The 27,970-nt window shown below is 48.0% G+C and overlaps 1 protein-coding gene across 1 annotated transcript in view; it reads right to left on the bottom strand.

Moving 5' to 3' along the window:
* Positions 1–930: 930 nt before the first annotated feature.
* The window catches only part of TRAPPC11 (trafficking protein particle complex subunit 11), a 155,308-nt gene continuing 128,268 nt past the window's right edge, over positions 931–27,970 (bottom strand). The window contains exons 24-30 of the mRNA XM_075347156.1: positions 27,326–27,391; positions 24,655–24,811; positions 24,068–24,179; positions 17,217–17,308; positions 13,444–13,577; positions 2,657–2,824; positions 931–1,784 (exon numbers count right to left, since the gene is read on the bottom strand). Coding sequence (XP_075203271.1) covers positions 1,740–1,784; positions 2,657–2,824; positions 13,444–13,577; positions 17,217–17,308; positions 24,068–24,179; positions 24,655–24,811; positions 27,326–27,391 — 774 coding nt within the window. The 3' untranslated portion in view covers positions 931–1,739. The remainder of the gene's footprint in view (positions 1,785–2,656; positions 2,825–13,443; positions 13,578–17,216; positions 17,309–24,067; positions 24,180–24,654; positions 24,812–27,325; positions 27,392–27,970) is intronic.

The following is a 27,970-nucleotide window of genomic DNA, read 5'->3' on the forward strand; positions in this document are numbered from 1 at the left end:
ATCGCACAATAAAGAAGTATGTAGCTGATTCACAGCTCACACGTGTGCGTGCTGATATAAGGAAATATTGAGGACTCTTTCCAACAGGCAATTGCGTCAGGTTAAAAGAGCAGCTGCTAAAATGCCTTGTCATAGCAGCAGAGAGGTTTTTGAAGCTGCTGGTGCCTCCAACATCCCCCGAACAACAAGATGCAGGGTCCTTCAGAGGTTTGCAGCTGTGCGTAAGCCATCCTGTCGACCACGTCTATCCACTGCACACAAGCAGAAACGGCTCCAGTGGGCCAAACGATACATGAAGACTGACTTACAAACTGTTTTGTTCAACGATGAGTGCCGTGCAATGCTCGATGGTCCAGATGGATGGAGTGAAGGATGGCTGGTTGATGGACACCCCATGAAAACACGGCTAAGGCGCCAACAAGGAGGAGGTGGAGTAACGTTTTGGGCTGGAATCATGGGGAGAGAGATTGTCGGCCCCTTTAGGATGTTTTCTATTCCTTGTAGCTACATCCCTTTCTCTTTTTAAATTTTCAAGGATGACATAAAAGTTTAAAAAAAAACATATTTGATGCACACAATGTAAATGGTGTAATGCACAAGAGATCTCTCAGATCATGAGCCACTCCTTATAGTGACTTGCTGGCTGTTGGGGGTCCTAAATGAACAACCCCACCATGCGGACTCTGGATTCTATAAATCTCCTATTTCTTATGGACAGGCTGACATGTAGTAGATAGCTAGCTGGTCAGCAGACAAACTGAGGGATCAGGATGCAGGTTGTACATAAAACATAACATCTACGTCGAAAAGGTGTTTCACTTATTTGATCTGTACATAAAAAATATATGAAATAATGATTAAAATAGTTATTACTGTTAAAAATTGTTAAATAGTTCACAAACAACCCAATAATAAGTTGGACAAGTGTCATTGAATCACATGTGGTTCTTTATTTACATACGATTTACAGTGGACAATGTGACCCAGCCCAAAGCCGAAATCAGAGCAAATGAAGACGTTCTGGCGTTATCAGTGAAAATGGTAACTGGAGATTGGCAGGATACTGATGTTAGGGAAACTGTACAACTCCGCGTCTGTATGAGCCTTTCTAGACTTAGCGATGATGTGACGGATGACGCCCTGTAACCAGCTCATATGGGCTTAGAGCTATGAAGGGCACATTACCGTTCATACATTGGTGATGTAGACCAGTGTGCTTTGACTTCTCAGCTTATACGTTATATCTACAAAAGCAAACTTCTGACTTGTATATTCGAGCTCCTGAGGAAGAGGTCAAAAGTTTTCTGCCAACTTTACCGCTTTCACTCTGTTAAGTAGATGTTTGTTGCCATTTGGTACAGATATACAGGCATTATATCTGCCACAGGTTAAATACTGTAGATCACACAACAAGCTCTGTCTGACCTACAGTATAGGTTATAATATATTAATGTATAACTAGATACACAAGGTATTCGTTCACGGCTCTTCCATAGACTACAGCTATTCACCGATCAATACTGCACTACCTTGCATTATACACTTGCACTGAGGGGAATATTGGCCTGAACTGGAATGTATAGATAAAAGCCAGGATGTCATTATATGTCCTGGTACATCCTGCAAGGTACAAACACTCAAAATCACTTTTATTTTATTTTACCCAATAAAAATATATTGCATTGAGAACAGACTTCATACTGTATGTAAATAGAGCAGATGCAGGTCAGGAATTGTTCTCATGCGGCTTCAATGGAGTCTTCGTCCACACGGCGTCCTTGGGGCTGAAAGACAAAGCAATAACAATTTGTGATTTAATTTGGTGAACAATAGGTGTCATCAGGGAAGAACAAAGAAAAAGTGGCGCTTTCTGGGTGTAGATGTCTGTGGTGAAATAGGGAGTGCTTGCAGAGATATGCACTCACCTTGTGCTGGAGGTACCAGGCATGTATTGATTGTCAAAATCATCAATCTCACCGGTGGCTGCTGAACTTGTCCACTGATTAGGAGTCCTTCTCAGGGCTCCTAATAGGAGAATAATAAACAGAAAATGGACGATCCGCTCCTATTCCTGGTGGATGGGTAAAGAATGGGGAGTCCACTCATGTTAAACTTAATTGGCCATATTTAATAAACGATTTAAAGTGACTATACTATGCGTTTCAAGTACATACTGGCAGTCCCTACAGAATTGTGAAATATATATATTTCACAATTCTATAGGGTCTTCCAGTATGTACTTGAAGAAGGCAATATCTGCCGAAACGCATAGTATAGTCACTTTAAATCGTTTATTAAATATGGCCAATTAAGTTTATCATGAGTGGACTCCCCATTCTTTACCCATCCACCAAGAGTAGAAGCGGATCGTCCATTTTCTGTTTATTGATTTCATTTGGTGACGTTATATGTTCAAGACTGAATTTATAGACGTGGATTTCCCAGTAGCACCAAAATAAAGTAAAGCTGGAAAATATTTGAAGGCTTTGGCACTTATTTGTCCAAACCATCTCCATTCTCAGTCATAGGTTCAGCAATGATACAACCAGTGGGCTTTTAAAGAGACCAGTGATCATGCACTGCTGCCAAACTAAATACCAGCTGGAAAACCAATATAAGCCCACCACGAGCACAGGCGGAATATAAATGAACCCACCTTCACAAATACATGAGTAGGTAAGAAACGCTTCAGCATGTGACTGGTGTAGTTGGGGAATCTCAGCACGTTAATATTGAGAGATGGGAGCTGTTGGTATCCGGCCATCAAGGGATAGAAGTTATATAGCATCTCTTGCTCTGTGCCAGGTAGGATCTGTAATCGAATCTGCAATAGCGAAGAACAAGCATTTAATGTGTCTAAAGATATTTTACTACAGCACAAATGAAAATATTTTACATCTACAGCTCCTATGCAGATCCGTGTACCAGAACAAGGTTTTGGAGCCTCCAGACTACAGACAAAAATGAGGTCTACATGGATTCTCCAGTCACATACTCCGCTTTGGTTCTTGGCAATCTAGTTCTGAGCACCATAGAGGCGTTGGAGGTCACAGAAAGTTGATCCTATTCACGTTTTATTGTATATGCCCAACGAAACTCAGCGGTATTTTCTTACAATGCTTGTGGTTTGAGAGGTAGGGGGCAGGGTTGTCAACTGTCCAGAAATTCCTGGATCGACTGTGAAAATAGGGCACTATTTCCCCGTACTGTGAACTTTTATTTATGCATCAGTGATTATTGGAGAACTGGAGAAGCTTGATGATAATTCCAGACATAATATTATGCTTATTTTTACAATTTACAATGAAGCCAGCTGATATTTTCACATCAAAATGATGGGTTGAAGACATCAGTCACTAAGAATCACTAATAATTGTCTCGCACTGTGTCTGAAAAAATTATTAGTATTTTTTTTTGATAGGCTGCTCAGAAAAAAAAAGTTGGCATCTCTGGTATGGGGCAATGGTGTCACCGGTTACAGTGACAGAAGAGAGCTCTATGTTAATGTGGCACCCCTGACCTGGTCAGGCACCACTGAGTACTGCACCCATGCTGGGGGCAGTACAATACAGGTAATCCAGAAGGCTGACCAAGGTGTGATTACACAGGCGCATAGTAATCAGGTCTCCCACATTTACCTTTGATAGGGACCCCTGGGGAATCCAGGAGGGGGCATGGCCTCCATGTCCACTCAAGGGGTGTGGTAGAGAGCCTGGTTGCTAAGTTGCGTAGGCAGGCATAGTGGGGAGGAAGTAGTGAGCCAGTTAGTGAGTGCAGCTCAGGGAGAGCAGACGCAGGAAGCAGACCCTGGAGCCTGGCACAATATGACAAAGCACGTGCAGTGGCTACCGACGGGGGGAGATCGGTCACCTGGTAGTGCCGCCCGAAATCCACCCAAGGCTAGAAAGAGCAGAGGGGTGGCTGAGTACGGGGACTGCCAGGGAGTTACCAGGCCCGCAAGGGTCACAGGTCCCAGTGCAGAGATTCATTTAGTTTTCCCTGCCAAACCTGCCGGAGGGGGCACTTCAGACCCTCACTATAACACCACAGTCTGCAGCCACGTAGCAAAGAGAGGGCCCCATAGCTCACAGGAGGCAAGCAGCCGGAGTGACCTGGTCCAGGCTACAAGCAAATGGGCCGAAACGAGGAAAGAATAGGCAGCAGCAACTTCCCTGGACGACCCCAGCAGGACTACAAGTCGGGGTCACCCCAAAAACGCCAGGGCTAGGAGGGCGAGTCGGTAGTCACCCTCACAAGTCAGCCTGACAGAGTGCCTGGTTTCCTCTGGTTCATCCCAGCTACGCCCGGGTACTCACCCTGCCATCAATTGTGAGTGAAAACCCAGAAAGACTGTCTGGACTGTGCCTGAGTCATTCTGCTACTTGTGGTTCCACACACACTCCAACCGGACCCTGGGGCCTGCCTCACTCTCGGGAGGCCACGACACCCATCTGCACACAACACCAGCCCCAGGCGTCCCCTAACCTGCAGCGGCTGTCCTCTGACCGCAATACCGAGAGTGGCGTCATGAAACTCCTAAAGAAGCAACCTACCTGTGACCAGACCATCCCACGTGGAGTCCCTGAAGGTAATGCTACACAACACCTGTGGGGCTTCACATTAATGGAGCGGTGATCGATCATTCTCAACTGGACCGAAGGAGATAGCAGAACGCCATAAGAATGACAGGAAGGACGGACAGGAAGACAAAAAAGGTGGTGGGGTGTGTATATTTATCAAATCTGACCTAAAACCTGTGTTGAATGATGACTGGGGGGGGAACTGCAACAATGTAGAGTCAGTATGGGTAAATGTACATGGGGAGGGGAATAACGGAAACATGCTAATTGGAGTTTGCTATAAGCCTCCTAACATACCTGAACAAATAGAGAGTGAAATGCTGGAACAAATTGAAAAGGCAGCTAATAATAATAATAATAATAATAATAATAATAATAATAATAATCGGGTTCTTATTAAGGGGGATTTCAACTATCCAGACATTCAGTGGGACATAGAATCTTCTGGTTGTGCTAAAAGCTGTAAGTTCTTATCTACTATTCAAGACAATTTCTTCTCTCAGATGGTAAATGAACCGACGAGGGGAGATAATTTGCTAGATCTGGTCCTGTCAAATAGACCGGATACAATTTCAGATCTACAGGTCCGGGAGCACTTGGGCACCAGCGATCATAATATGGTAAGCCTCAACGTAATATTCAATAGAACATTTCAAAGGGGTAATGCTAAAACCTGGAATTTTAGGAAAGCGGATTTCAACAAATTAAAGGGAAGAGATTAAATGTGTAGATTGGGACAATGTTATGGTAACTGGGGATACCGAACATAAATGTGGCAAGTTTAAGGGTATACTACTAGAGTCCTGTAAAAAACATATACCCTCTGGTAATAAAATGTCCAGGAATAAAAAGAAACCACTATGGATAAATAAGATTGTACAAAGTATAATAAAACAAAAACAAAGGGTGTTTAAAATCTTAAAGGCTGAGAATACAGAAATAGCATTGCAGGAGTATAAAGATATCAATAGGAAATGTAAAAAAGAAATCAAACAAGCAAAATTCGCTACGAAAACAAAAATCGCCAATGACATTAAAATAAATCCCAAACTCTTTTATAAATACATTAATGCCAAAAGGAAAACAAAGGACAGTATCGGCCCCTTAAAATATAATAAGTTAGTTATAGAGGACAATCATAAGACTGAGATATTAAATAGGCAATTCTCATCTGTGTTCACCAGGGAACTGACTGTACCAGGGATCATTCAAGAAGTGAAAAAAAAGAGAATTTTGTTACTTACCGTAAATTCTTTTTCTTATAGTTCCGTATTGGGAGACCCAGACCATGGGTGTTTAGCTTCTGACTCCGGAGGACACACAAAGTACTACACTTAAAAGTGTAGCTCCTCCCTCTGAGCTTATACACCCCCTGGTAGCCAGTCCTAGCCAGTTTAGTGCAAAAGCTGAAGGAGAATAGCCACCCACAAGTAGAACCGAGTAAGAACTGGAACAACCGGAGACTCTGTCCACGACAACAGCCGGTGATAACACACAGAACAAGAAAATTGCCAACAGGCAACAGGGAGGGAGCTGGGTCTCCCAATACGGAACTATAAGAAAAAGAATTTACGGTAAGTAAACAAAATTCTCTTTTTCTTTATCGTTCCTTTGGGAGACCCAGACCATGGGACGTTCCAAAGCTGTCCCTGGGTGGGAATAAACAGAAAAAAAACTAAGAAGTAGGCGGAGCCTAACTTCACAAGTGGGCGACAGCCGCCTGAAGGATGCGTCTGCCCAAGCTCGCATCTGCCGAAGCATGAGCATGCACTTGGTAGTGCTTCGAAAAGGTATGCAGGCTAGTCCAAGTGGCAGCCTGACAGACTTGTTGAGCCGTAACCTGGTGCCTAAAAGCCCAAGAGGCACCGACAGCTCTGGTCGAGTGTGCTTTGATCCCCGGCGGGGGAGGCACCTGAGTACTCTGGTAGGCGTCCGAAATGGTCGATCTAATCCAACGGGCCAAGGTCGGCTTAGAAGCAGAGAGACCCTTGCGCCGCCCTGTGGTTAGCACAAAAAGAGAGGTGCACCCACCGCCTAAGCGCAGTGGTGCGAGCCACATAAATCCGGAGAGCACGCACCAGATCTAGAGTATGCAGCGCTTTCTCAAAGCGATGAACAGGGGCCGGACAGAAGGAAGGCAAGGAAATAAACTGGTTAAGGTGGAAGGGAGAAACCACCTTAGGAAGAAAGTCCGGGGTCGGACGGAGAACTACCTTGTCTTGGTGAAAAACCAAAAAAGGTGACTCCGAGGAGAGCGCAGCCAAATCAGAGGCTCTCCTGAGAGAAGTTATGGCAACTAGAAAGGCCACCTTTTGAGAAAGACGATACAAAGAAACCTCCCTAGGAGGCTCAAAGGGGGGTTTCTGTAATACCGTGAGGACCAAGTTAAGGTCCCAGAGATCCAAGGGCCGCCGATAAGGCGGAATGATGTGAGACGCACCTTGCATGAAGGTGCGGATCTGAGCCAGCCAGGCGAGACGCCGCTGGAACAGCACTGATAGAGCTGAGACTTGTCCCTTGAGAGAGTTGAGGGACAGTCCCAGCTGCAGACCGGACTGTAAAAGACAGAAGGGTCGGCAACGAAAATGGCCAAGGAGAATGGCCGGAAGAGCGACACCAGGACAGGAAAATTTTCCAAGTCCTGTGATAGATCTTGACGGAGGAAGACTTACGGGCCCGAGTCATAGTGGAGATGACTTCAGGAGGAATACCAGAAGCCGTCAAAATCCAGGACTCAAGAGCCACGCCGTCAATTTGAGTGCCGCAGAATTCGGGCGGAAAAACGGACCTTGCGAGAGCAGGTCTGGACGGTCCGGAAGATGCCACGGCATCTCCACGCACAGTTGGAGCAGGTCCGGATACCAAGCTCGCCTGGGCCAGTCCGGTGCAATGAGGATGACTCGACGGCCCACCATTCTGATCTTGCGCAGGACTCTGGGCAAGAGAGCTAGAGGGGGAAACACGTAGGACAGACGAAACTGGGACCAGTCTTGAACCAGAGCGTCCGCGGCGAAGGCCTGAGGATCGTGGGAGCGAGCCACGTAAACCGGAACCTTGTTGTTGTGACGGGATGCCATTAGGTCCACGTCCGGAGTGCCCCACTTGCGGCAGATTGACTGAAACACTGCCGGGTGAAGAGACCACTCGCCACCGTCCACGGATTGACGGTTGAGATAATCTGCCTCCCAGTTTTCTACGCCAGGGATGTGGACTGCGGATATGGTGGACTTGGAGTCCTCTGCCCATTGAAGAATACGTTGGACCTCCAACATTGCCAGGCGGCTGCGTGTCCCGCCTTGGTGATTGATGTAGGCAACCGCTGTCGCGTTGTCTGACTGGACTTGAATGTGCCTGCCCGCCAACAGGTGGTGAAAGGCTAGGAGAGCTAGAAGCACAGCTCTGGTTTCCAGCACATTGATTGAAAGGGCTGACTTGGACGGAGTCCAAGTGCCCTGAGCTCTGTGGTGGAGATGTACCGCTCCCCAGCCGCATAGGCTGGCATCCGTGGTGAGAATCACCCAGGACGGAGCCAGGAAGGAGCGCCCTTGGGACAGGGAGAGGGGTCGAAGCCACCACTGAAGAGAGCTCCTGGTCCGTGGCGACAGAGCCACTAACCTCTGTAAGGAGGAAGGCCGCTTGTCCCAACAACGGAGAATGTCCAGCTGCAGAGGACGCAGATGGAACTGGGCAAAGGGAACCGCCTCCATGGAAGCCACCATTTGACCCAGCACCTGCATCAGGCGCCTGAGGGAATAACGGCGGGGCCTCAGGAGAGAGCGCACCGCTAGCCGGAGAGACTGCTGTTTGATTAAGGGAAACTTCACAAGTGCCGGCAAAGTCTCGAACTGCATCCCTAGGTACGTGAGACTCTGGGTCGGAGTCAGAGTGGACTTTGGAAGATTGACAATCCACCCGAATTGGGCTAGGGTGGCGAGAGTGAGCGAAACACTCCGGCTGACAGTCTGCGCTGGATGGACCCTTGACCAGAAGGTCGTCCAGATAAGGAAGCACTGCTAACCCCTGGAGGTGCAGGACCGCAATCACTGCCGCCATGACCTTGGTGAATACCCGAGGGGCCATGGCTAACCCGAAGGGGAGAGCCACGAATTGGAAATGATCCTCTCCTATCGCAAAACGTAACCAACGCTGATGTGACACTGCGATTGGCACATGTAGATAGGAATCTCTGATGTCGATGGACGCCAGGAACTCCCCTTGGGTCATAGAGGCAATGACTGATCGCAGAGACTCCATGCGAAAATGCCGCACCCGGACATGCTTGTTGAGAAGCTTGAGATCCAGGATGGGCCGGAAGGTACCGTCCTTTTTTTGGAACTAGGAAGAGATTTGAGTAAAATCCTCTGAACCGTTCCTGAGCGGGAACTGGAAGAATCACTCCGTTTGCCTGCAAGGACGCCACGGCCTGCGAGAAGGCGGCGGCCTTGGAGCAGGGGGGAGTAGAGAGAAAAAATCTGTTTGGAGGGCTGGAAGAGAATTCTATCCTGTAGCCGTGAGATATGATGTCTCTCACCCACTGATCGGAGACCTGCTTTAACCAAGCGTCGCCAAAGTGGGAGAGCCTGCCACCGACTAAGGACGTGGCTGGAGCGGGCCGAGAGTCATGAGGAAGCTGCCTTAGTGGCAGAACCTCCTGCGGTCTTCTGCGGACACGCTTTTGGGCGCCAGTTGGATTTCTGATCCTTGGCTGAGTTAGTGGACGAGGCGGAAGGCTTAGAGGATGACCAGTTGGAGGAACGAAAGGAACGAAACCTTGATTGATTCCTACCCTGGGCGGGTTTCCTGGTCTTAGTTTGTGGCATGGAAGTACTCTTCCCGCCAGTAGCTTCTTTAATGATTTCATCCAGCTGTTCACCAAACAGCCGTGAACCAGCAAAAGTGAGACCAGCAAGAAACTTCTTGGACGAAGCATCTGCCTTCCACTCTCGAAGCCACAAAATCCTGCGGATAACAAGAGAATTAGCTGAAGCCATCGCAGTGCGGTGAGCAGCCTCTAGCATGGCAGACATGGCATAAGATGAAAAAGGCTGAAGCCTGAGCTGTTAAGGTAACCATCTCAGGCATAGATTCCTTGGTGAGGGAATGCATCTCCTCTAGAGAAGCAGAGATGGCTTTGAGAGCCCACACTGCTGCAAAAGTCGGGGAAAACGCGGCCCCCGCAGCTTCGTACACAGATTTGTCCAGAAGGTCAATCTGACGGTCAGTGGAATCCTTAAGTGAGGTGCCGTCAGCCACCGACACAACGGTCCGGGCTGATAGCCTAGACACCGGAGGGTCTACCTTTGGGGAGTGAGACCACTCCTTGACCACCTAAGGTGGAAATGGAAACCGGTCATCAGAACCACGCTTTGGAAAGCGTTTGTCAGGGCAGGCCCTGGGTTTGGTCACAGCGGTCTGAAAACTAGAGTGGTTAAAGAACACACTTCACTCTCTTAGGCGAGGTAAACTGATGTTTTTCTGCCAAAGAGAGTTGCTCCTCTGATACTGGCGGATTGAGATCCAGCACAGAATTAATAGAAGCAATCAAATCACTAAGATCTGAGTCACCCTCAGAGAAATCGATGGGATACATAGCCTCCGAGCCCCCAGTGAGGGCATCCTCCTCATCTCGAGAGTCAGCTCTTGAGACAGAGCCGTGGGATGGGGAGGGGGAGGGAGTCCTCTGTCAAGAGTATTAGAGGCACCCTGAGAGGGGGGCTGATGCATATTCATCAAAGTCCTGGACAAAAGTCCCATGGACTCAGCAAATGACTGGGATATGGACCTAGAAAAGGACTCTACCCAGGCCGGGGGTTCAATCACAGGTGCAGCAGCAGCCTGAGAGACCACTGGGGGTGAGACTCCAGGCTGTGGCACCGCCAAGTTAGAGCAACCATCACAGTGTGGATAAATGCTCGGCTCAGGCAGCAGGAGCTTACATGCAGTGCATGCAGAATAAAGCTTTGGAGCCTTGCTCCTTGTGTGAGACATGCTGCTGGAGTGGGGGCTTTGCAGAGAATGAACCCCAGGGAGAATATACAGAGGTCCACAACCGGAGACCGACTGTGGCTTACCAGACCGCTGAGCGCGGTGTTGTGTGCCCTCCAGATCCCGAAGCCCGATCCCCCAAAGCGCAGCACCTCAGCAGAGATGCAGAATGCAGGATGTCCCAGAGCAGAGTGAACTCTGCCTGAGAAATGGAGGGGGCAGGACTAGGGGCGTTCCTATAAAAGAGCGGGAACTGGAGGGCTATAGAGACCTGCCGGGAAGGAGGGACGCCCCAGCAGTGGGGAGTGTCCCTCCCCTGTGTAGAACGGCCGCCGGGAGGAGCCGAACCTGTCCCTCTGCATGAGTGACATGCGAGGGCAGGAAAACGAAACTAGGCCTCCGGCGAAGCCGGGGCCTAAATTTAAGCGGCGAGGCCGACAAGCAGGCACCATCGGCGCGGTTCTCAGGCAAAAGCTGGAGAACCCGCCGGAAAAGTTAAAAACAATCACATACAGCATACTCTCCCCTTACAATAAAGAACCGGGACACCCAACATAAACGTCTCAGGTACTTAGCTGCTGAGACGCAGGGCTATGTCCCTGGGGATGAGTGCTCCGGTCCAACAGAATCCTCAAGGGGCTGTGGATGGAGACCGGACTCCTGCCAGGCATGGAGACCGTGCTGGCTCCCACTTCAAGCCAGAGCCCAGAAGGGATGGTGAAGGAGCGCGGCATGTAAGGCTTCAGCCTTGTAAATCAACCTTAACAACACCGCCGACACAGTGGGGTGAGAAGGGACATGCCGGGAGTCCAGACATGGACCCGCTTTTCTTCAAACTCTTTCCAAAAGTCAAACAATCAGATGGGAATGCATGTGTGGATGTATGACCTCCTGAACACAAAGCGATAAACTGGCTAGGACTGGCTACCAGGGGGTGTATAAGCTCAGAGGGAGGAGCTACACTTTTAAGTGTAGTACTTTGTGTGTCCTCCGGAGGCAGAAGCTAAACACCCATGGTCTGGGTCTCCCAAAGGAACGATAAAGAAATCAAAGTTCACCACCCGATATAATTAAACACAAGATGAAGTACGCCTACGTCTGAGTAAATTAAACATTGACAAATTCCCAGTGCCAGATGGCATTCATCCACGAATATTGAGGGAATTGAGCTCCGTAATCGACAGACCGCTGTATCTCATCTTTTTTAGACTCGCTTGCAACAGGGTTGGTGCCTCAGGATTGGAGGATTGCTGATGTGATACCGATATTTAAGAAAGGTAAGAGGGTAGATACAGGCAACTACCGTCAAGTAAGCCTGACATCATTAGTATGCAAAGTTTTTTAGGGCATTTTAAGGGATGACATGCAAAAATATATTGCAGAAAATAAAATAACTGACAGACAGCATGGATTCATGAAAGATAAGTCGTGTCTAACCAACCTGTTGTGTTTCTATGAGGGGGTAAGTGCAAACCTGGATATTGGTAATGCAGCTGATGTGATTTATTTGGACTTTGCAAAGGCATTTGATACTGTACCACATAATAGCCTTATACTAAAGCTCCAGAAGCAAGGACTGGGGGAAACTATATGCAACTGGGTAAGGAATTGGCTAAAAGATAGGAAATAAAGCGTAGTCATAAATGGAACATTCTCTAAATGGGCTATAGTCAGCAGTGGGGTGCCGCAGGGATCTGTGCTAGGACCGATTCTTTTTAATCTCTTTATTAATGACCTTGTGGATGGGATTGATAGTAAAGTGTCAGTCTTTGCTGATAATGCTGACACCAAACTATGTAGGATATTAAAAACGGACCTTGATAGTACAATATTACAAAAAGATCTGGATAAGATGTCAGAATGGGCAGATACTTGGCAAATGAGATTTAATGTTGATAAATGTAAAGTAATGCACCTAGGACGGAGTAATCCTATAGCTGCGTATACATTAAATGGAAGTAAACTCAGGACTACAGAACAGGAGAAGGACTTTGGTATTCTCATTACAAATAAGCTGAGCAGCAGCACTCAATGTCAGGCAGCAGCTGCTAAAGCAAACAAGATTTTAGGGTGTATAAAGAGATTAGATCCCGTGATCCCAATTGTTACCCCTCTATAAATCACTTGTAAGGCCACATCTGGAATATGGGATCCACAGTTTAAAAAAGACATTCACAAGTTAGAGTCAGTTCAATGGCGGGCAACTAGAATACAAGGAATGGAAGGCCTCCAATATGATGAGAGGTTGAAAAAGTTAGATATGTTTAGCTTAGAAAAAAGACGTCTCAGAGGAGATCTAATTTATTTGTATAAATACATGTGTGGTCAATATAAAGGACTGGCACATGACTTATTTCTTCCAAAGACAGTACTAAGGACCAGGGGGCACTCACTGCGAGTGGAAGAAAAGCGATTCCGACAGCTAAATAGGAAAGGGTTCTTTACAGTTAGGGAATTCCACAGTCTGACTGCTCTACTACAAGAGGTAGTAATGGCAGATACTATAACAGCTTTAAAAAAAAAGGGCTGGATGATTTCCTCAGTACACACAACATTGGTTATAAATGACTTAGTGACCAAATGTAGAACTGGTGGAGGAAGGTTGAACTAGATGGACCTAGGTCGTTTTTCAACCTAAGTAACTATGTAACTATGAATGGTTTGGCAGTGCACATCGTCGCCCACTTCTCCATTTACACACGGCTCTTCAGATCCTCATTCTTGGAATCAGCGAGGATCACAGTGATTGTGAAGTTATCTTTTATCCAATGGACAAGGGATAGCTTTCAACCTTGAGAATACCCCTATAACTTGAAATACAACAATTAAGCATGTCTGAGAAAGCAGGCACTGAATATATCAGGCTTTCTATAACTACCTGTTTGAGTCCAGAAAACATAAATGCGTCACTTGGCTCCACTGCAATTTCTATATCCTGAACCAGATTGGTCTTATTCTGTAGATGATACTTGACTGGCAGAGATTCCCTTACCCGTCCAAAGGATGGCAAATCTGTACAGTGAAATGATAAAACCCTTAATGTAAATACAGAATGTGTTTTGCTTCTTCACACTCTTGTCCCCCATCCATTACAATCATTGAATAAAATAAGGGTGGGTATTGTAACATATTGTCATCTAAATTAACTCTTTAAAAATTAATAATCTTTTTTAGATTAAAAAAACAAAACCTACTCCAATAACATTTGTACAGTATGTAACAAAAGTGAGTACACCCCTCACATGTTTGTAAATATTTTATTATAGCTTTTCCTAGGACAACACTGATGATATGACACTTTGATACAATGTACAGTAGTCGGTGTACAGCTTGTATAAGGCCTAAGCCACACGGCGAGAAAAACAGTGTGAGTGGAGTGCGATAAAACATCGCATTCCCCTCGGACCAATTCTAGCCTGCGTGTGAGCACACATGAGTGATTATTTTCTCAGCCCTAATCGGACCGAGAAAACAATCGCAGCATGCTGCGACTAAGCTGAGACTCTTTTTCTCGCACCCATTCAAGTGAATGGGGCGAGAGAAAAATCTCACTGCACTCATGGTACACCGGTGTACCGCTAGTGCAGTGCGAGAATGGCAATAGCCGGCTATGCAGGTGAGAGGAAGAGAAATCCCTCCCTCCCTTCCTGAGTGCCGGCCCGCCCCCCGCAGCTGATGTCTGCTCACACGAACGGACCTCAGTTGCAAGGACACACTCATGACACTCGGCTCTGCTGTACTGCCAGCACGAGCCGAGTATCATGCAAGTGGATCGCATTAGTCCCCGTGTGGCCCCAGCCTAACAGTGTAAATTTGGTGCCCTCTAAATAACTCACACAGCCATTAATGTCTAAACACTGACATCAAAAGTGAGTACACCACTAAGTAAAAATGACCACATTGTGCCCAAACTGTCAATATTTTGAGTGGCCACCATTATTTTCAAGCACTGCCTTAACTCTTTGGGCATATAGGTCACTAGAGCTTCACAGGAGCCGCTGGTTCCTCTTACAAACTCCATGATCACATCATGAAGCTGGTGGATGTTACAGATCTTGCACTTCTCCACCTTCCGTTTGAGGAGGCCCCACAGATGCTCAATAGGGTTTAGGTCTGGAGACATGCTTAGCCAGTAAAGCACATTTATCCTCAGTTTCTATAGCAAGGCAGTGGTAATCTTGGAAGTGTGTTTGGGGTCGTTATGTTGGCATACTGCCCTGCGGTCCAATTTCTGAAGAGAGGGGATCATGCTCTGCTTCAGTATGTCACAGTACATGTTTGCATTCATGGTTCCCTCAAAGAACTGTAGTTACCCACAGCAGACAGCACTGATGCAGCCCCAAACCATGACACTCCCCTCACCATGCTTGTCTGTAGGTAAGACACACTGGACTTTGTACTCCTCACCTGGTTGCCGCCACACAGGCTTGACACCATCCGAAGCAAATACGTTTATCTTGGTCTCATCAAAGCACAGGACATGGTTCTATCTTAAGGTACCGTCACACTTGGTGACGCTCCAGCGATCCAACGAGCGATCTGACCTGGCAGGGATCGCTGGAGCATCGCTACATGGTCGCTGGTGAGCTGTCAAACAGGCAGATGTCCACAGCGATCAGAGATCAGCCACGAGCGACCCGTGTAACGACGCTGTGCTTTGTAACTATGGTACACATCGGGTTACTAAGCAAAGCGCTTTGCTTGTAGTTACCCGATGTGTACCTTGGCTACGTGTGCAGGGAGTCTGCTTCTAAAAGCTGCGGACGCTGGTAACCAAGGTAAATATCGGGTAACCAAGCAGAGTGCTTTGCTTGGTTACCCGATATTTACCTTGGTTACCAGCGTCCGCAGAAGCCGGCTCCCTGCACATTCAGATCGTTGCTCTCTTGCTGTCACACACAGCGATGTGTGCTTCACAGCGGGAGAGCAACGACCAAAAAATGGTCCAGGACATTCAGCAACGACCGGCGACCTCACAGTAGGGGCCAGGTCGTTGCTGATGTCACACATAGCGACACCGCTAGCAAGATCGCTGTTGCATCACAAAAAACGTGACTCAGCAGCGATGACGCTAGCGATGTCGCTTAGTGAGACGTGGCCTTTAATGTAGAGCAACAACTCTTTAGATCCTCAGAGATTTCGTTGCCATGAGGAGCTATGTTGAACTTCCAGTCACCAGTATGAGAGTGTGTGTGAGGGATAACGCCAAATTTAAACACACCTGTTCCCCATTTACACCTGAGACCTTGTAACACTGATGAGTCGCATGACACCGGGGAAAGAAAATGGCCAATTGGGTACAATTTGGCCATTTTCATTTACGGGTGTGCTCACTTTTGTTGTCAGTGGTTTAGACATTAATGGCTGTGTGTTGGGTTATTTAGCGGGCACACCACATTTACACTGTTATACAAGCTGTACACTGACTACTTTACATTGTATCTAAGTGTCAGATCTTCAGCTTTGTCCCATGAAAAGATATAAAATATTTACAAAATGTGAGGGGTGTACTCACTTTTGCAATCTACTGTATCCCCATTTTGAAAAGTTGGGTTACAAAATAGAAGCAAACAACACATTCAATTAGTAAAATGGTTATCAGGGCAGACATAATGTATAGGTTCTTTTGTACACCATGTTCAGATGAACATGCCATCTGTTCTGTAGGCAAGGGAGCACTGAGCAGATTTATAGCTTTTTTTAGCATAACCATTAATTTTAAAGTTTCTTGGTATCCTACTCTTAAGAGTCCAGTTAATGGTCCTAACTAATACCAACACAGAGAGATAGCTGGCAATCATTGAGCGAGACTGACCACTGCACTCCTGACCCCAAAACAGACAGACGTTAAGATGAATGAATCAAGTTATACTGATTTTTCTTGCAAACTTGTCTTCCTGTTTTAATACATGCTGCATGCAGAATAGACTTCATTTTCAACATGAACAGTTCCCTTTAATTCTGGCCTTTATTGGACCTTATTGGTGCTCGATTGCAATTAATACTGCTGTGGAAAAGCTCAGGTAAGGCCGAGTACACATATGCGGCTTTTCGCTGATTTGACGGATGCGGCGCACGCCAGTACAGTATGATACAGTACAGTGGCAGCGCCGCAACCTCCGGGTCACATGCTCCGGTCACATTATAGCATGTGACCGGTGCTTGTTGCGCTGCCAGTGTACTGTATACACTGCACTGGCGTGCGCCGCATCCGTCAAACCGGCGAAAAGCCGGATATGTGTACCCGGCCTAAGAAGGAGGGCAGCCATAGTCTTACATACTGAATGCATCTCTAGAATATAGAGCAGTGCTCTCAGGCTTTTAGCTCTCTAGTTGCCCTGAAAATATCTCAATCAGCCCTCAGCTGTTCACAGATCACTGATCGGGCACAGTGTCATTCTGGCGTCCTTAGAAAAACCCTATTCTTCAGAGCTTTGTTAAAATGATGTGTTTATTGCACCTTTATGTGCAATAGAAGGTAATATTGTGATTTTGTAATTTGCCTGAAGGAGCCTTGATGCTCTGAAAACTTGCTAATATAACTTTTCTAGTTAGCCTATAAAGGTATCATGCCTAAATACTTTTGGCATTCTTGGGACATAATTCTCATAAAGGTGCAATTGAAATACTAAGTGTACATCGCTGACTTACCTGCTCGGATGTGGAGTGGAATACTCTCCACCATAACATGGGGCAATGTGACCACTGTGTTCACAACAGGGACATTTTCTGCAGCTGAACTCCTTAAAAGAAAAAGATAAAATTTAAGAAAACAGGAAAAAATGACTACAGTATACAGATTGCTCACACTCAAAATTCTTCTAGAATAAATGGTTTCATATTAAACTGGCCATAAGGGGGCATCTGATTGTGATCTGCACTGGGTATAAGAACGTATGTGAGAGATCACTGTATGAGAAGAAAGCTGTGGCATTTACTAGCGCGATTATATAAATATATATGGGAAATGAAGGGAATTTTGTTACTTACCGTAAATTCCTTTTCTTCTAGCTCCTATTGGGAGACCCAGACGATTGGGTGTATAGCACTGCCTCCGGAGGCCACACAAAGCATTACACTAAAAAGTGTAAGGCCCCTCCCCTTCTGGCTATACACCCCCAGTGGGATCACTGGCTCACCAGTTTTAGTGCAAAAGCAAGAAGGAGGAAAGCCAATAACTGGTTTAAACAAATTCACTCCGAAGTAACGTCGGAGAACTGAAAACCGTTCAACATGAACAACATGTGTACCCGAAAAACAACCAAAAATCCCGAAGGACAACAGGGCGGGTGCTGGGTCTCCCAATAGGAGCTAGAAGAAAAGGAATTTACGGTAAGTAAAAAAATTCCCTTCTTCTTCGGCGCTCCATTGGGAGACCCAGACGATTGGGACGTCCAAAAGCTGTCCCTGGGTGGGTAAAGAAATACCTCATGTTAGAGCTGCAAAGACAGCCCTCCCCTACGGGGAGGCAACTGCCGCCTGCAGGACTCTTCTACCTAGGCTGGCGTCCGCCGAAGCATAGGTATGCACCTGATAATGTTTGGTGAAAGTGTGCAGACTCGACCAGGTAGCTGCCTGGCACACCTGTTGAGCCGTAGCCTGGTGTCGTAATGCCCAGGACGCACCCACGGCTCTGGCAGAATGGGCCTTCAGCCCTGATGGAACCGGAAGCCCAGCAGAACGGTAGGCTTCAAGAATTGGTTCTTTGATCCATCGAGCCAGGGTGGCTTTTGAAGCCTGCGACCCTTTGCGCTTACCAGCGACAAGGACAAAGAGTGCATCCGAGCGGCGCAGGGGCGCCGTGCGGGAAATGTAGATTCTCAGTGCTCTCACCAGATCCAACAAATGTAGATCCTTTTCATACCGATGAACTGCATGCGGATAAAAGGAAGGCAAGGAGATATCCTGATTAAGGTGAAAAGAGGATACCACCTTAGGGAGAAACTCCTGAATGGGGCGCAGCACTACCTTGTCCTGGTGGAACACCAGGAAAGGAGCTTTGGATGACAGCGCTGCTAGTTCAGACACTCTCCGAAGAGACGTGACCGCTACCAGAAATGCCACTTTCTGTGAGAGTCGAGAAAGTGACACATCCCTCAGGGGCTCGAAAGGCGGCTTCTGGAGAGCAACAAGGACCTTGTTTAGATCCCACGGATCTAACGGCCTCCTGTACGGAGGGACGATATGACACACCCCCTGCAGGAACGTGCGCACCTTAGAAAGTCGCGCTAGACGCTTCTGAAAAAACACGGATAGTGCCGAGACTTGCCCTTTAAGGGAGCCGAGCGACAAGCCCTTTTCCAACCCAGATTGCAGGAAGGAAAGAAAGACAGGTAACGCGAATGGCCAGGGGGATACTCCTTGTGCAGAGCACCAGGATAAGAATATCTTCCACGTTCTGTGGTAGATCTTAGCAGACGTGGGCTTCCTAGCCTGTCTCATGGTGGCAACGACCCCTTGGGATAATCCTGAAGACGCTAGGATCCAGGACTCAATGGCCACACAGTCAGGTTCAGGGCCGCAGAATTCCGATGGAAAAACGGCCCTTGGGACAGTAAGTCTGGTCGGTCTGGTAGTGCCCACGGTTGGCCGACCGTGAGATGCCACAGATCCGGGTACCACGACCTCCTCGGCCAGTCTGGGGCGACGAGTATGACGCGGCCGCAATCGGATCTGATCTTGCGTAACACTCTGGGCAAGAGTGCCAGAGGTGGAAACACATAAGGGAGCCGGAACTGCGACCAATCTTGCACTAAGGCGTCTGCCGCTAGAGCTCTTTGATCGCGAGACCGCGCTATGAAGGTCGGGACCTTGTTGTTGTGCCGAGACGCCATTAGGTCGACGTCCGGCACCCCCCAGCGGCGGCAGATTTCCTGAAACACGTCCGGGTGAAGGGACCATTCCCCTGCGTCCATGCCCTGGCGACTGAGGAAGTCTGCTTCCCAGTTTTCTACGCCCGGGATGTGAACTGCGGATATGGTGGATGCTCTTTCCTCCACCCACATCAGAATCCGCCTGACTTCCTGGAAGGCTTGCCGACTGCGTGTCCCTCCTTGGTGGTTGATGTATGCCACCGCTGTGGAGTTGTCCGACTGAATTCGGATCTGCTTTCCTTCCAGCCACTGCTGGAAGGCTAATAGGGCAAGATACACTGCCCTGATTTCTAGAACATTGATCTGAAGGGTGGACTCCTGCTGAGTCCACGTCCCTTGAGCCCTGTGGTGGAGAAAAACTGCTCCCCACCCTGACAGACTCGCGTCTGTCGTGACCACTGCCCAGGATGGGGGCAGGAATGATCTTCCCTGTGATAATGAGGTGGGAAGAAGCCACCATTGCAGAGAGTCCTTGGTCATCTGAGAAAGGGAGACTGTCCTGTCTAGGGAAGTTGTCTTCCCGTCCCATTGGCGGAGAATGTCCCATTGAAGTGGGCGCAGATGAAACTGCGCGAACGGGACTGCCTCTATTGCTGCCACCATCTTCCCTAGGAAGTGCATGAGGCGCCTTAAGGGGTGCAACTGACCCTGAAGGAGAGACTGCACCCCTGTCTGTAGTGACCGCTGCTTGTCCAGCGGAAGCTTCACTATCGCTGAGAGAGTATGAAACTCCATGCCAAGATACGTTAGTGATTGAGTCGGTGCCAGGTTTGACTTTGAAAAGTTGATGATCCACCCGAAAGTCTGGAGAGTCTCCAGCGCAACATTCAGGCTGTGTTGGCATGCCTCTTGAGAGGGTGCTTTGACAAGTAGATCGTCTAAGTAAGGAATCACCGAATGTCCCTGAGAATGCAAGACTGCTACCACTGCCGCCATGACCTTGGTGAAAACCCGTGGGGCTGTCGCCAGACCAAATGGCAGAGCTACGAACTGGAGATGGTCGTCTCCTATCACGAAACGTAAAAAACGTTGGTGCTCTGTAGCAATCGGCACGTGGAGATAAGCATCTTTGATGTCTATTGATGCAAGGAAATCTCCTTGAGACATTGAGGCAATGACGGAGCGGAGGGATTCCATCCGGAACCGCCTGGCGTTCACATGCTTGTTGAGCAGCTTTAGGTCCAGAACAGGACGGAACGAGCCGTCCTTTTTTGGAACCACGAAGAGATTGGAGTAAAAACCTTGTCCTTGTTCCTGCAGAGGAACAGGGATCACCACTCCTTCTGCTCTTAGTGAGCACACCGCCTGCAGAAGGGCATTTGCTCGGTCGGGATGTGGGGAGGTTCTGAAGAACCGAGGCGGAGGATGAGAACTGAATTCTATCCTGTACCCGTGAGACAAAATGTCTGCTACCCACCGGTCTTTGACCTGTGGCAGCCAAATGTCGCAAAAGCGGGAGAGCCTGCCACCGACCGAGGATGCGGAGGGATGAGGCCGAAAGTCATGAGGCAGCCGCCTTGGAAGCGGTTCCTCCGGTTGCTTTCTTGGGGCGTGAATGAGCCAGCCAGGAATCTGAGCTCCTTTGCTCCTTCTGAGTCCCTTTGGACGAGGAGAATTGGGTCTTGCTGGAGCCTCGAAAGGACCGAAACCTCGACTGCCACTTCCTCTGTTGAGGTTTGCTCGATCTGGGCTGGGGTAAGGAGGAGTCCTTACCTTTGGACTGTTTAATGATCTCAGCCAATTGCTCCCCAAACAGTCTGTCTCCAGATAGTGGCAAGCTGGTTAAACATTTCTTGGAAGCAGAATCTGCTTTCCATTCCTTTAACCACAAGGCTCTGCGCAAAACCACAGATTTGGCAGACGCCATTGAGGTACGGCTCGTAGAGTCCAGGACAGCGTTGATAGCGTAAGTCGCAAACGCAGACATTTGCGAGGTTAGGGACGCTACTCGCGGCACTGCTGGACGTATGATAGAGTCCACCTGTGCCAGGCCAGCTGAAATAGCTTGGAGTGCCCACACGGCCGCGAATGCTGGAGCAAACGACGCGCCGATAGCTTCATAGACAGACTTTAACCAAAGGTCCATCTGTCTGTCATTGGCATCTTTAAGTGAAGCCCCATCTTCCACTGCAACTATGGATCTAGCCGCAAGCCTGGAGATTGGGGGGTCCACCTTTGGACACTGGGTCCAGCGTTTGACCACGTCAGGGGGAAAGGGATAACGTGTATCCTTAAGACGTTTGGAGAAACGCTTATCTGGATAAGCATGATGTTTCTGGACTGATTCTCTGAAGTCAGAGTGGTCCAGAAAAGTACTCAATTTACGCTTAGGATACCGGAAATGGAACTTCTCCTGCTGTGCAGCTGCCTCCTCTGCTGAAGGGGCTGGGGGAGAAATATCCAACAGTCTATTGATGGCCGCTATAAGGTCATTTACCATAGCGTCACCATCAGGGGTATCTAGATTGAGAGCGGTGTCAGGATTAGATTCCTGATCACCCATCTCTGTCTCCTCATACAGAGCCTCGTCTCGCTGAGACCCTGACCAGTGTGATGACGGCGAGGGTCTTTCCCAGCGAGCCCGCTTAGGCTGCCTGGGACTGTCATCCGAGTCAGAGTCTTCAGCCTGTGATGCCTGGGATCCCCTTGAAGTACGGATTAGTTCCAACTGAGGGGGACCGGGGAGCATAGACACAGCAGTGTCCATGGTCTGAGAAACTGGCCTGGACTGCAAGGTTTCCAGGATTTTTGTCATAGTCACAGACATCTTATCAGCAAAAACTGCAAATTCTGTCCCCGTCACCGGGGCAGGGTTCACAGGCGTCTCTGCCTGGGCCACTACTACCATAGACTCTGGCTGCCGAAGTGGCACAGGGATTGAACATTGCACACAATGGGGGTCATTGGAACCTGCCGGTAGATTAGCCCCACATGCGGCACAAGCAGTGCATACCGCCTGTGCCTTGGCACCCTTGCGTTTTGCGGATGACATGTTGTTGTCTCCTCAGAGCAATGTAGGGTATAAGCCAAGAAGCGAATGTACAGTGCAATATAAATATATATGGTACAGGGAAAAAATGCACCAAAAAACACTGTGGCACTAGTGGGGCCAGCACTTATGTGCAGCTTACCGCCCGCATAAACGCGGGTGTGTGGTCGCCAGAGTCCCTTGTCTGAGTCCCCCAGAGCCTGTGTCCGTTCTCCAGCCAGACTGCATGCAGGAATGGCTGCCGGCGTCCTGTGGAGAGGGGCGGGCCCTGGGCGTGTTGAGACCAAGAGCGGGAAACTTGCGTCCCCACTGTGCCCAGTGAGAGGGCTGGAGTATGTAAATAAGACTCCAGCCCTCGGCGCTGGCTATAGAACAGCGTCTCTCCCTTTCCCTGATTGACAGGGTGGGGGCGGGAACGAAGCAGAGCTAGGCCGCAAAAGCCGGGGACTAGATTTATGAGCGCTGCCGCCGTAAAAGCGCGGGCAGCGCGAGTCCCCGGCGCACTACAAGTCCCAGCGGCGCCGCCGCTCCCGGAGCGGCCGGCGCGGTAGTTCCCAAGACATAAAATCACTCAGCTAAGCTGCAGTGACTAACCCGAGCGCGCAGCGCTAGTGCCCCCGGCGCACTAGCACACCCAGCAAGCCTGGAGTGTGCGTGGCCTGTCTGTGCGGGGACACAGAGTACCTGAACGTTGCAGGGCCTTGTCCCTGACTGTACTCAGCTCCTCCAGCAGGGTCTCTGGGTCTGTGGATGGAGCTCGGCCTCAGGGTTTAGGGGCCGGTAAGATCCCACTTCCACAGAGCCCCTCAGGGGGATGGGGAAGGAAAGCAGCATGTGGGCTCCAGCCTCCGTACCCGCAATGGGTACCTCAACCTTACAAACCGCAAGTGGGGTGAGAAGGGAGCATGCTGGGGGCCCTATATGGGCCCTCTTTTCTTCCATCCGATAGAGTCAGCAGCTACTGCTGACTAAACAGTGGAGCTATGCGTGGATGTCTGACCTCCTTCGCACAAAGCAGAAAACTGGTGAGCCAGTGATCCCACTGGGGGTGTATAGCCAGAAGGGGAGGGGCCTTACACTTTTTAGTGTAATGCTTTGTGTGGCCTCCGGAGGCAGTGCTATACACCCAATCGTCTGGGTCTCCCAATGGAGCGCCGAAGAAATACAAGTAATAAACCTGTGTTCACATCTACGTTCTTTCCATTTATAATTTAGACCATTATATTATGCAATAGACCCCACCCCCCCCAACTAAGGGCTTATTGACATGGCTGTGTAGAGACACTAACGGCTTCATGGGTAAATATGGATGCTGTTGGTTTGAGTTAAGACTTTGGGAATTGCAACCACAAAATATGGCTGTCGTATGATCATGTGTTTTGTTAGGTGCTACCAAGGCATCAGTCATTTTAATAGATAATATGGATACAATTCACAAAAGAGGAGCATGAGTCTTTGACTCCGGTGAGAACAGAGCCTAAATTATGAATTAAATGGCCAACACAGTGTTAATGCACATGCCTATAGCTTTAAATAAAGCATATCTTTGCTATACAGCCAATGGATACTATGCAAGAGCGGTCTAAATATACAGCAATATTGTCATACTGTGTCATGGGTTTCTTATGACCTACTCTTACCTCTTCCAAGAAATGATATAGCTGCCAGTGGCCACGCCGGTTTGAGGGTCGGCTGTGGGAGGACAATGAAGGCAGAAGCATTCGCTGGCACTCTCTCCGGTCTGTAACACAACTGGTGTAGACACAAGACAAGTCATTCTAGTGATTGCGTATTCTCTTATCATATGTGTAAAGTATAAACGTGCTATCAATAACAAGAAAGCAGACATTTAATGTGATCAGTGTTTTTCCTCTTTTGGGTTGAATTCGGGGAGGTATGGCAGCACTCATAATGGGTTCAATCTCCTCCAATGTACAATGTTGTCCATGGTGCTGTTTGGCGAGCGGATTATGGTTGGTCTCTGCAGTGGGTAATATTGTTAGAGTATCTCAGAGACCCTAGTTTGTTTCCACTGAAAACTTTCACTACATTCCATTGAAATCAATGGACCATCTAATAACTGCAATAGACAGACTATATCCTCCAAAAGAAAATATGTTCTGTACTGCCTTTCTTCGGTCTGGCTAATAGAGAGAACCAATGTTTATGACCTGAAACACCCTGAAAAGGAACCCAACCAGGATCTCTTAATACAGACATTACATACCACTCTCCACATGTGACTCGAGCTGATCCACAGGGGTGACGAATGACGAGAGCTGCAGTTGGCTGGATATGATGGTGAGCGCCCATGGAGAGGCACTTAGAATATCCGTCATTAACAAAAATGGGATGTCTGTGTAGACATGGTCCAGGTGTTGGAACTGTCAGGACACAAAACTACTATGAGACCAGCGCACATAATGGGTTTATATCACTGCTGTAAGCTTGACTTTCAAAAAACAAAAATGTTTTTAGGACAGGGCTACTGGGCGACCTGAGCCTGTGAAACATAAGATCGCCACATGTCAAATAATCATGTAAATTCACTGCAACCTGCAAACAGCCACATCAACAATTCAATAATTGTCAAGAATCCAACACTGCTGGATTTTCTTACTGTACTTTCACACTTGCGTTGTGCGGCATCCATCACAATGCGTTGTGTGACGCACCAAGGCAATTCGGGATGAGCTGGGTAGAGTCCCGGGACGGTTGCATCTAATGGATGCAGCAATTCCGGGCAGCTGCTGGCTGATATTTTTAGGCTGGGGGTCCCCATAACATGGGACTCCCCAATCCTACGAATACCAGCCTTCAGCCGTGTGGCTTTATCTTGACTGGTATCAAAATTGGGGGAAGTGGGAAAAAAAAAATTGCACGCCGTTTTTTTTAATTCTTTATTTATTGTACTGCCCGATATAGACCCGCCCACCGGCGGCTGTGATTGGTTGCAGTGAGACAGCTGTCACTCAGCGTGGGGGCGCGTCTGACTGCAACCAATCATAGGCGCTGGTGGGCGGGGGAAGCAGTGAATACGAGATGGAATAATGAGTGTCTGGCATTTTCAATAGCAGGAGAAGCCGTCAGAGCAGTGTGACAGCCGTACAGAGCCGCGCCGGTGAGTATGAGAGAGACAGACCGACATCGACAGAGAGAGAGACCAGGAGTGCTTTTAAGCGATTTAGACCGGTCTGCTGTACATGCTGCGCATGCACAGTAGAATGTGACGGAATCCAGCACCATAAACATTCATTGTGCCCCTTAACGGATCCCAACGGAATCTTGCCGAGTGCGTTTTTTTTTTTACACAAACAAAAAACGTTACATTGCGCGTTCCTTCCGCCCGACGGTCACTGACAAAATGACTGATGCGCCGCGGGGCAGATGCAACGCAAAACCATCTGTTGCAATCCGCCCTTAACAGAAGCCTATGAGGAATAAACTGATTCCTGCAACAGTTACCGTAACTCCTCAAGGCGGCGGATTGCAATGGATGCCGCACAACGCAAGTGTGAAAGTTCCCTTATTCACCATCATATGTCAAGACTGAAGCAGCAGGAGGTTGTGATCTCATGTATTGCTACAATGCAGCCCTTGCTGAAAAACAGAACAATAGGCAATGATGACAAACGAAAGATTACATCCAAATTTTACATGTAATGATTTAAAATCAACACTGAATGTTAGGGTACCTTCACACTTAGCGATGCAGCAGCGATCCGACCTGGTCAGGATCGCTGCTGCATCGCTACATGGTCGCTGGTGAGCTGTCAAACAGGCAGATCTCACCAGCGACCAGTGAACAGCCCCCAGCCAGCAGCGACGTGCAAGCGACGCTGCGCTTGCACGGAGCCGCCGTCTGGAAGCTGCGGAGACTGGTAACTAAGGTAAACATCGGGTATGGTTACCCGATGTTTACATTAGTTACCAGTGTGAGCAGGGAGCAGGGAGCCGCGCACACTGAGCGCTGGCTCCTTGCTCTCCTAGCTACAGTACACATCGGGTTAATTAACCCGATGTGTAATGCAGCTACATGTGCAGAGAGCAGGGAGCCGCGCACACTGCTTAGCACTGGCTCCTTGCTCTCCTAGCTGCTGTACACATCGGGTTAATTAACCCGATGTGTACAGCAGCTACATGTGCAGAGAGCCGGAGCCGGCAGCACAGGCAGCGTGAGAGCTGCAGAGGCTGGTAACTAAGGTAAATATCGGGTAACCACCTTGGTTACCCGATGTTTATCTTGGATACAGCTTACCTCAGCTGCCAGACGCCGGCTCCTGCTCCCTGCTCGCTTCATTTGTCGCTCTCTTGCTGTCACACACAGCGATCTGTGTGTCACAGCAGGAGAGCGGCTTTGAAGAAAACGAACCAGGGCTGTGTGTAACGAGCAGCGATCTCGCAGCAGGGGCCAGATCGCTGCTCAGTGTCACACACAGCGAGATCGCTAATGAGGTCACTGCTGCGTCACAAAAAGCGTGACTCAGCAGCGATCTCGGCAGTGAGCTCGCTGTGTGTGAAGCACCCCTAAAGTATCTGTACAAACACCTTGATTGCTTCATTATCTATGGATATTAAGTTACATCAGGCAGAGTCATCAAGTCAGTAAACAATTTGTCTACTGTGAATATAAAAAAAAAAAATAATAGGTCTTAACACCTGTGACGACACAGAGTCAATATGGAATATCTGGCCACTTGTGTGGGGGTGAACTATTTTTAATTATGCTCGACTTATTGTTCCTTTGTTCAGTGAGTCAAGCAAAGGGTAAGTCCAGTCTGGATTTTTTTTTATTTTATTTATTTTTTTTTAAATCCTTTTGGACCCGCTGAACCCAAATATTTGAGGGGTTCGCCCATCTCTAGTGGTAACGTGTGTATATTACAGATGATACAGACCTTTATAGAGACAAATTTCACCGCAACATCAAAAGGATACACCGTCTCAATCGTTACAGTCTCATCCTGTATGGGAAACAAAGGCAATATGACAGCCATCCAGAATTTTTACAACCTAAATGGGACTATACTGTCAATTATCTTTTACTAGAGTACAGATTATAATGGAAGTCAATGGGAAATTTGAGCATTTTTAAACTCTAAACTATTTAAACTTAAAATTTTAAATAGTTGATTGAGTAACGTGCAGTGGCAAGCATGTTCCTCATCACTACTATTTATCATACTACATGGTGAGTGACAATCTATTTTTTGTGTTACATAAATAAATAACACTATATCTGTATTCTGCATTTTTATCAGTTTTGCCCCTCTTCAGACTCGCTCACTAATTTGTAATTGACACTGAGCTGGTTATTGAACTCAAGATGCTATGATGTTTCCTATGCACTACTAGACACAGTAAAAGGGACCCTGCTATTTTTCCTTTTGGTGGCACATATATAGAATAAGCACAAGCAGCATGAAGGACTCTATATAGTAGTACTGATCAGTGTAGCTGTGAATAGAGCGCTGATGTGATATTAATTGCTAGAGAAACTTTAGCACAGATATGTTTCCCTACATCTACACTCCCTGCTCTGC

The sequence above is a fragment of the Anomaloglossus baeobatrachus genome, chromosome 1 (genome assembly GCF_048569485.1).
Source record: "Anomaloglossus baeobatrachus isolate aAnoBae1 chromosome 1, aAnoBae1.hap1, whole genome shotgun sequence".
Lineage (NCBI taxonomy): Eukaryota > Metazoa > Chordata > Amphibia > Anura > Aromobatidae > Anomaloglossus > Anomaloglossus baeobatrachus.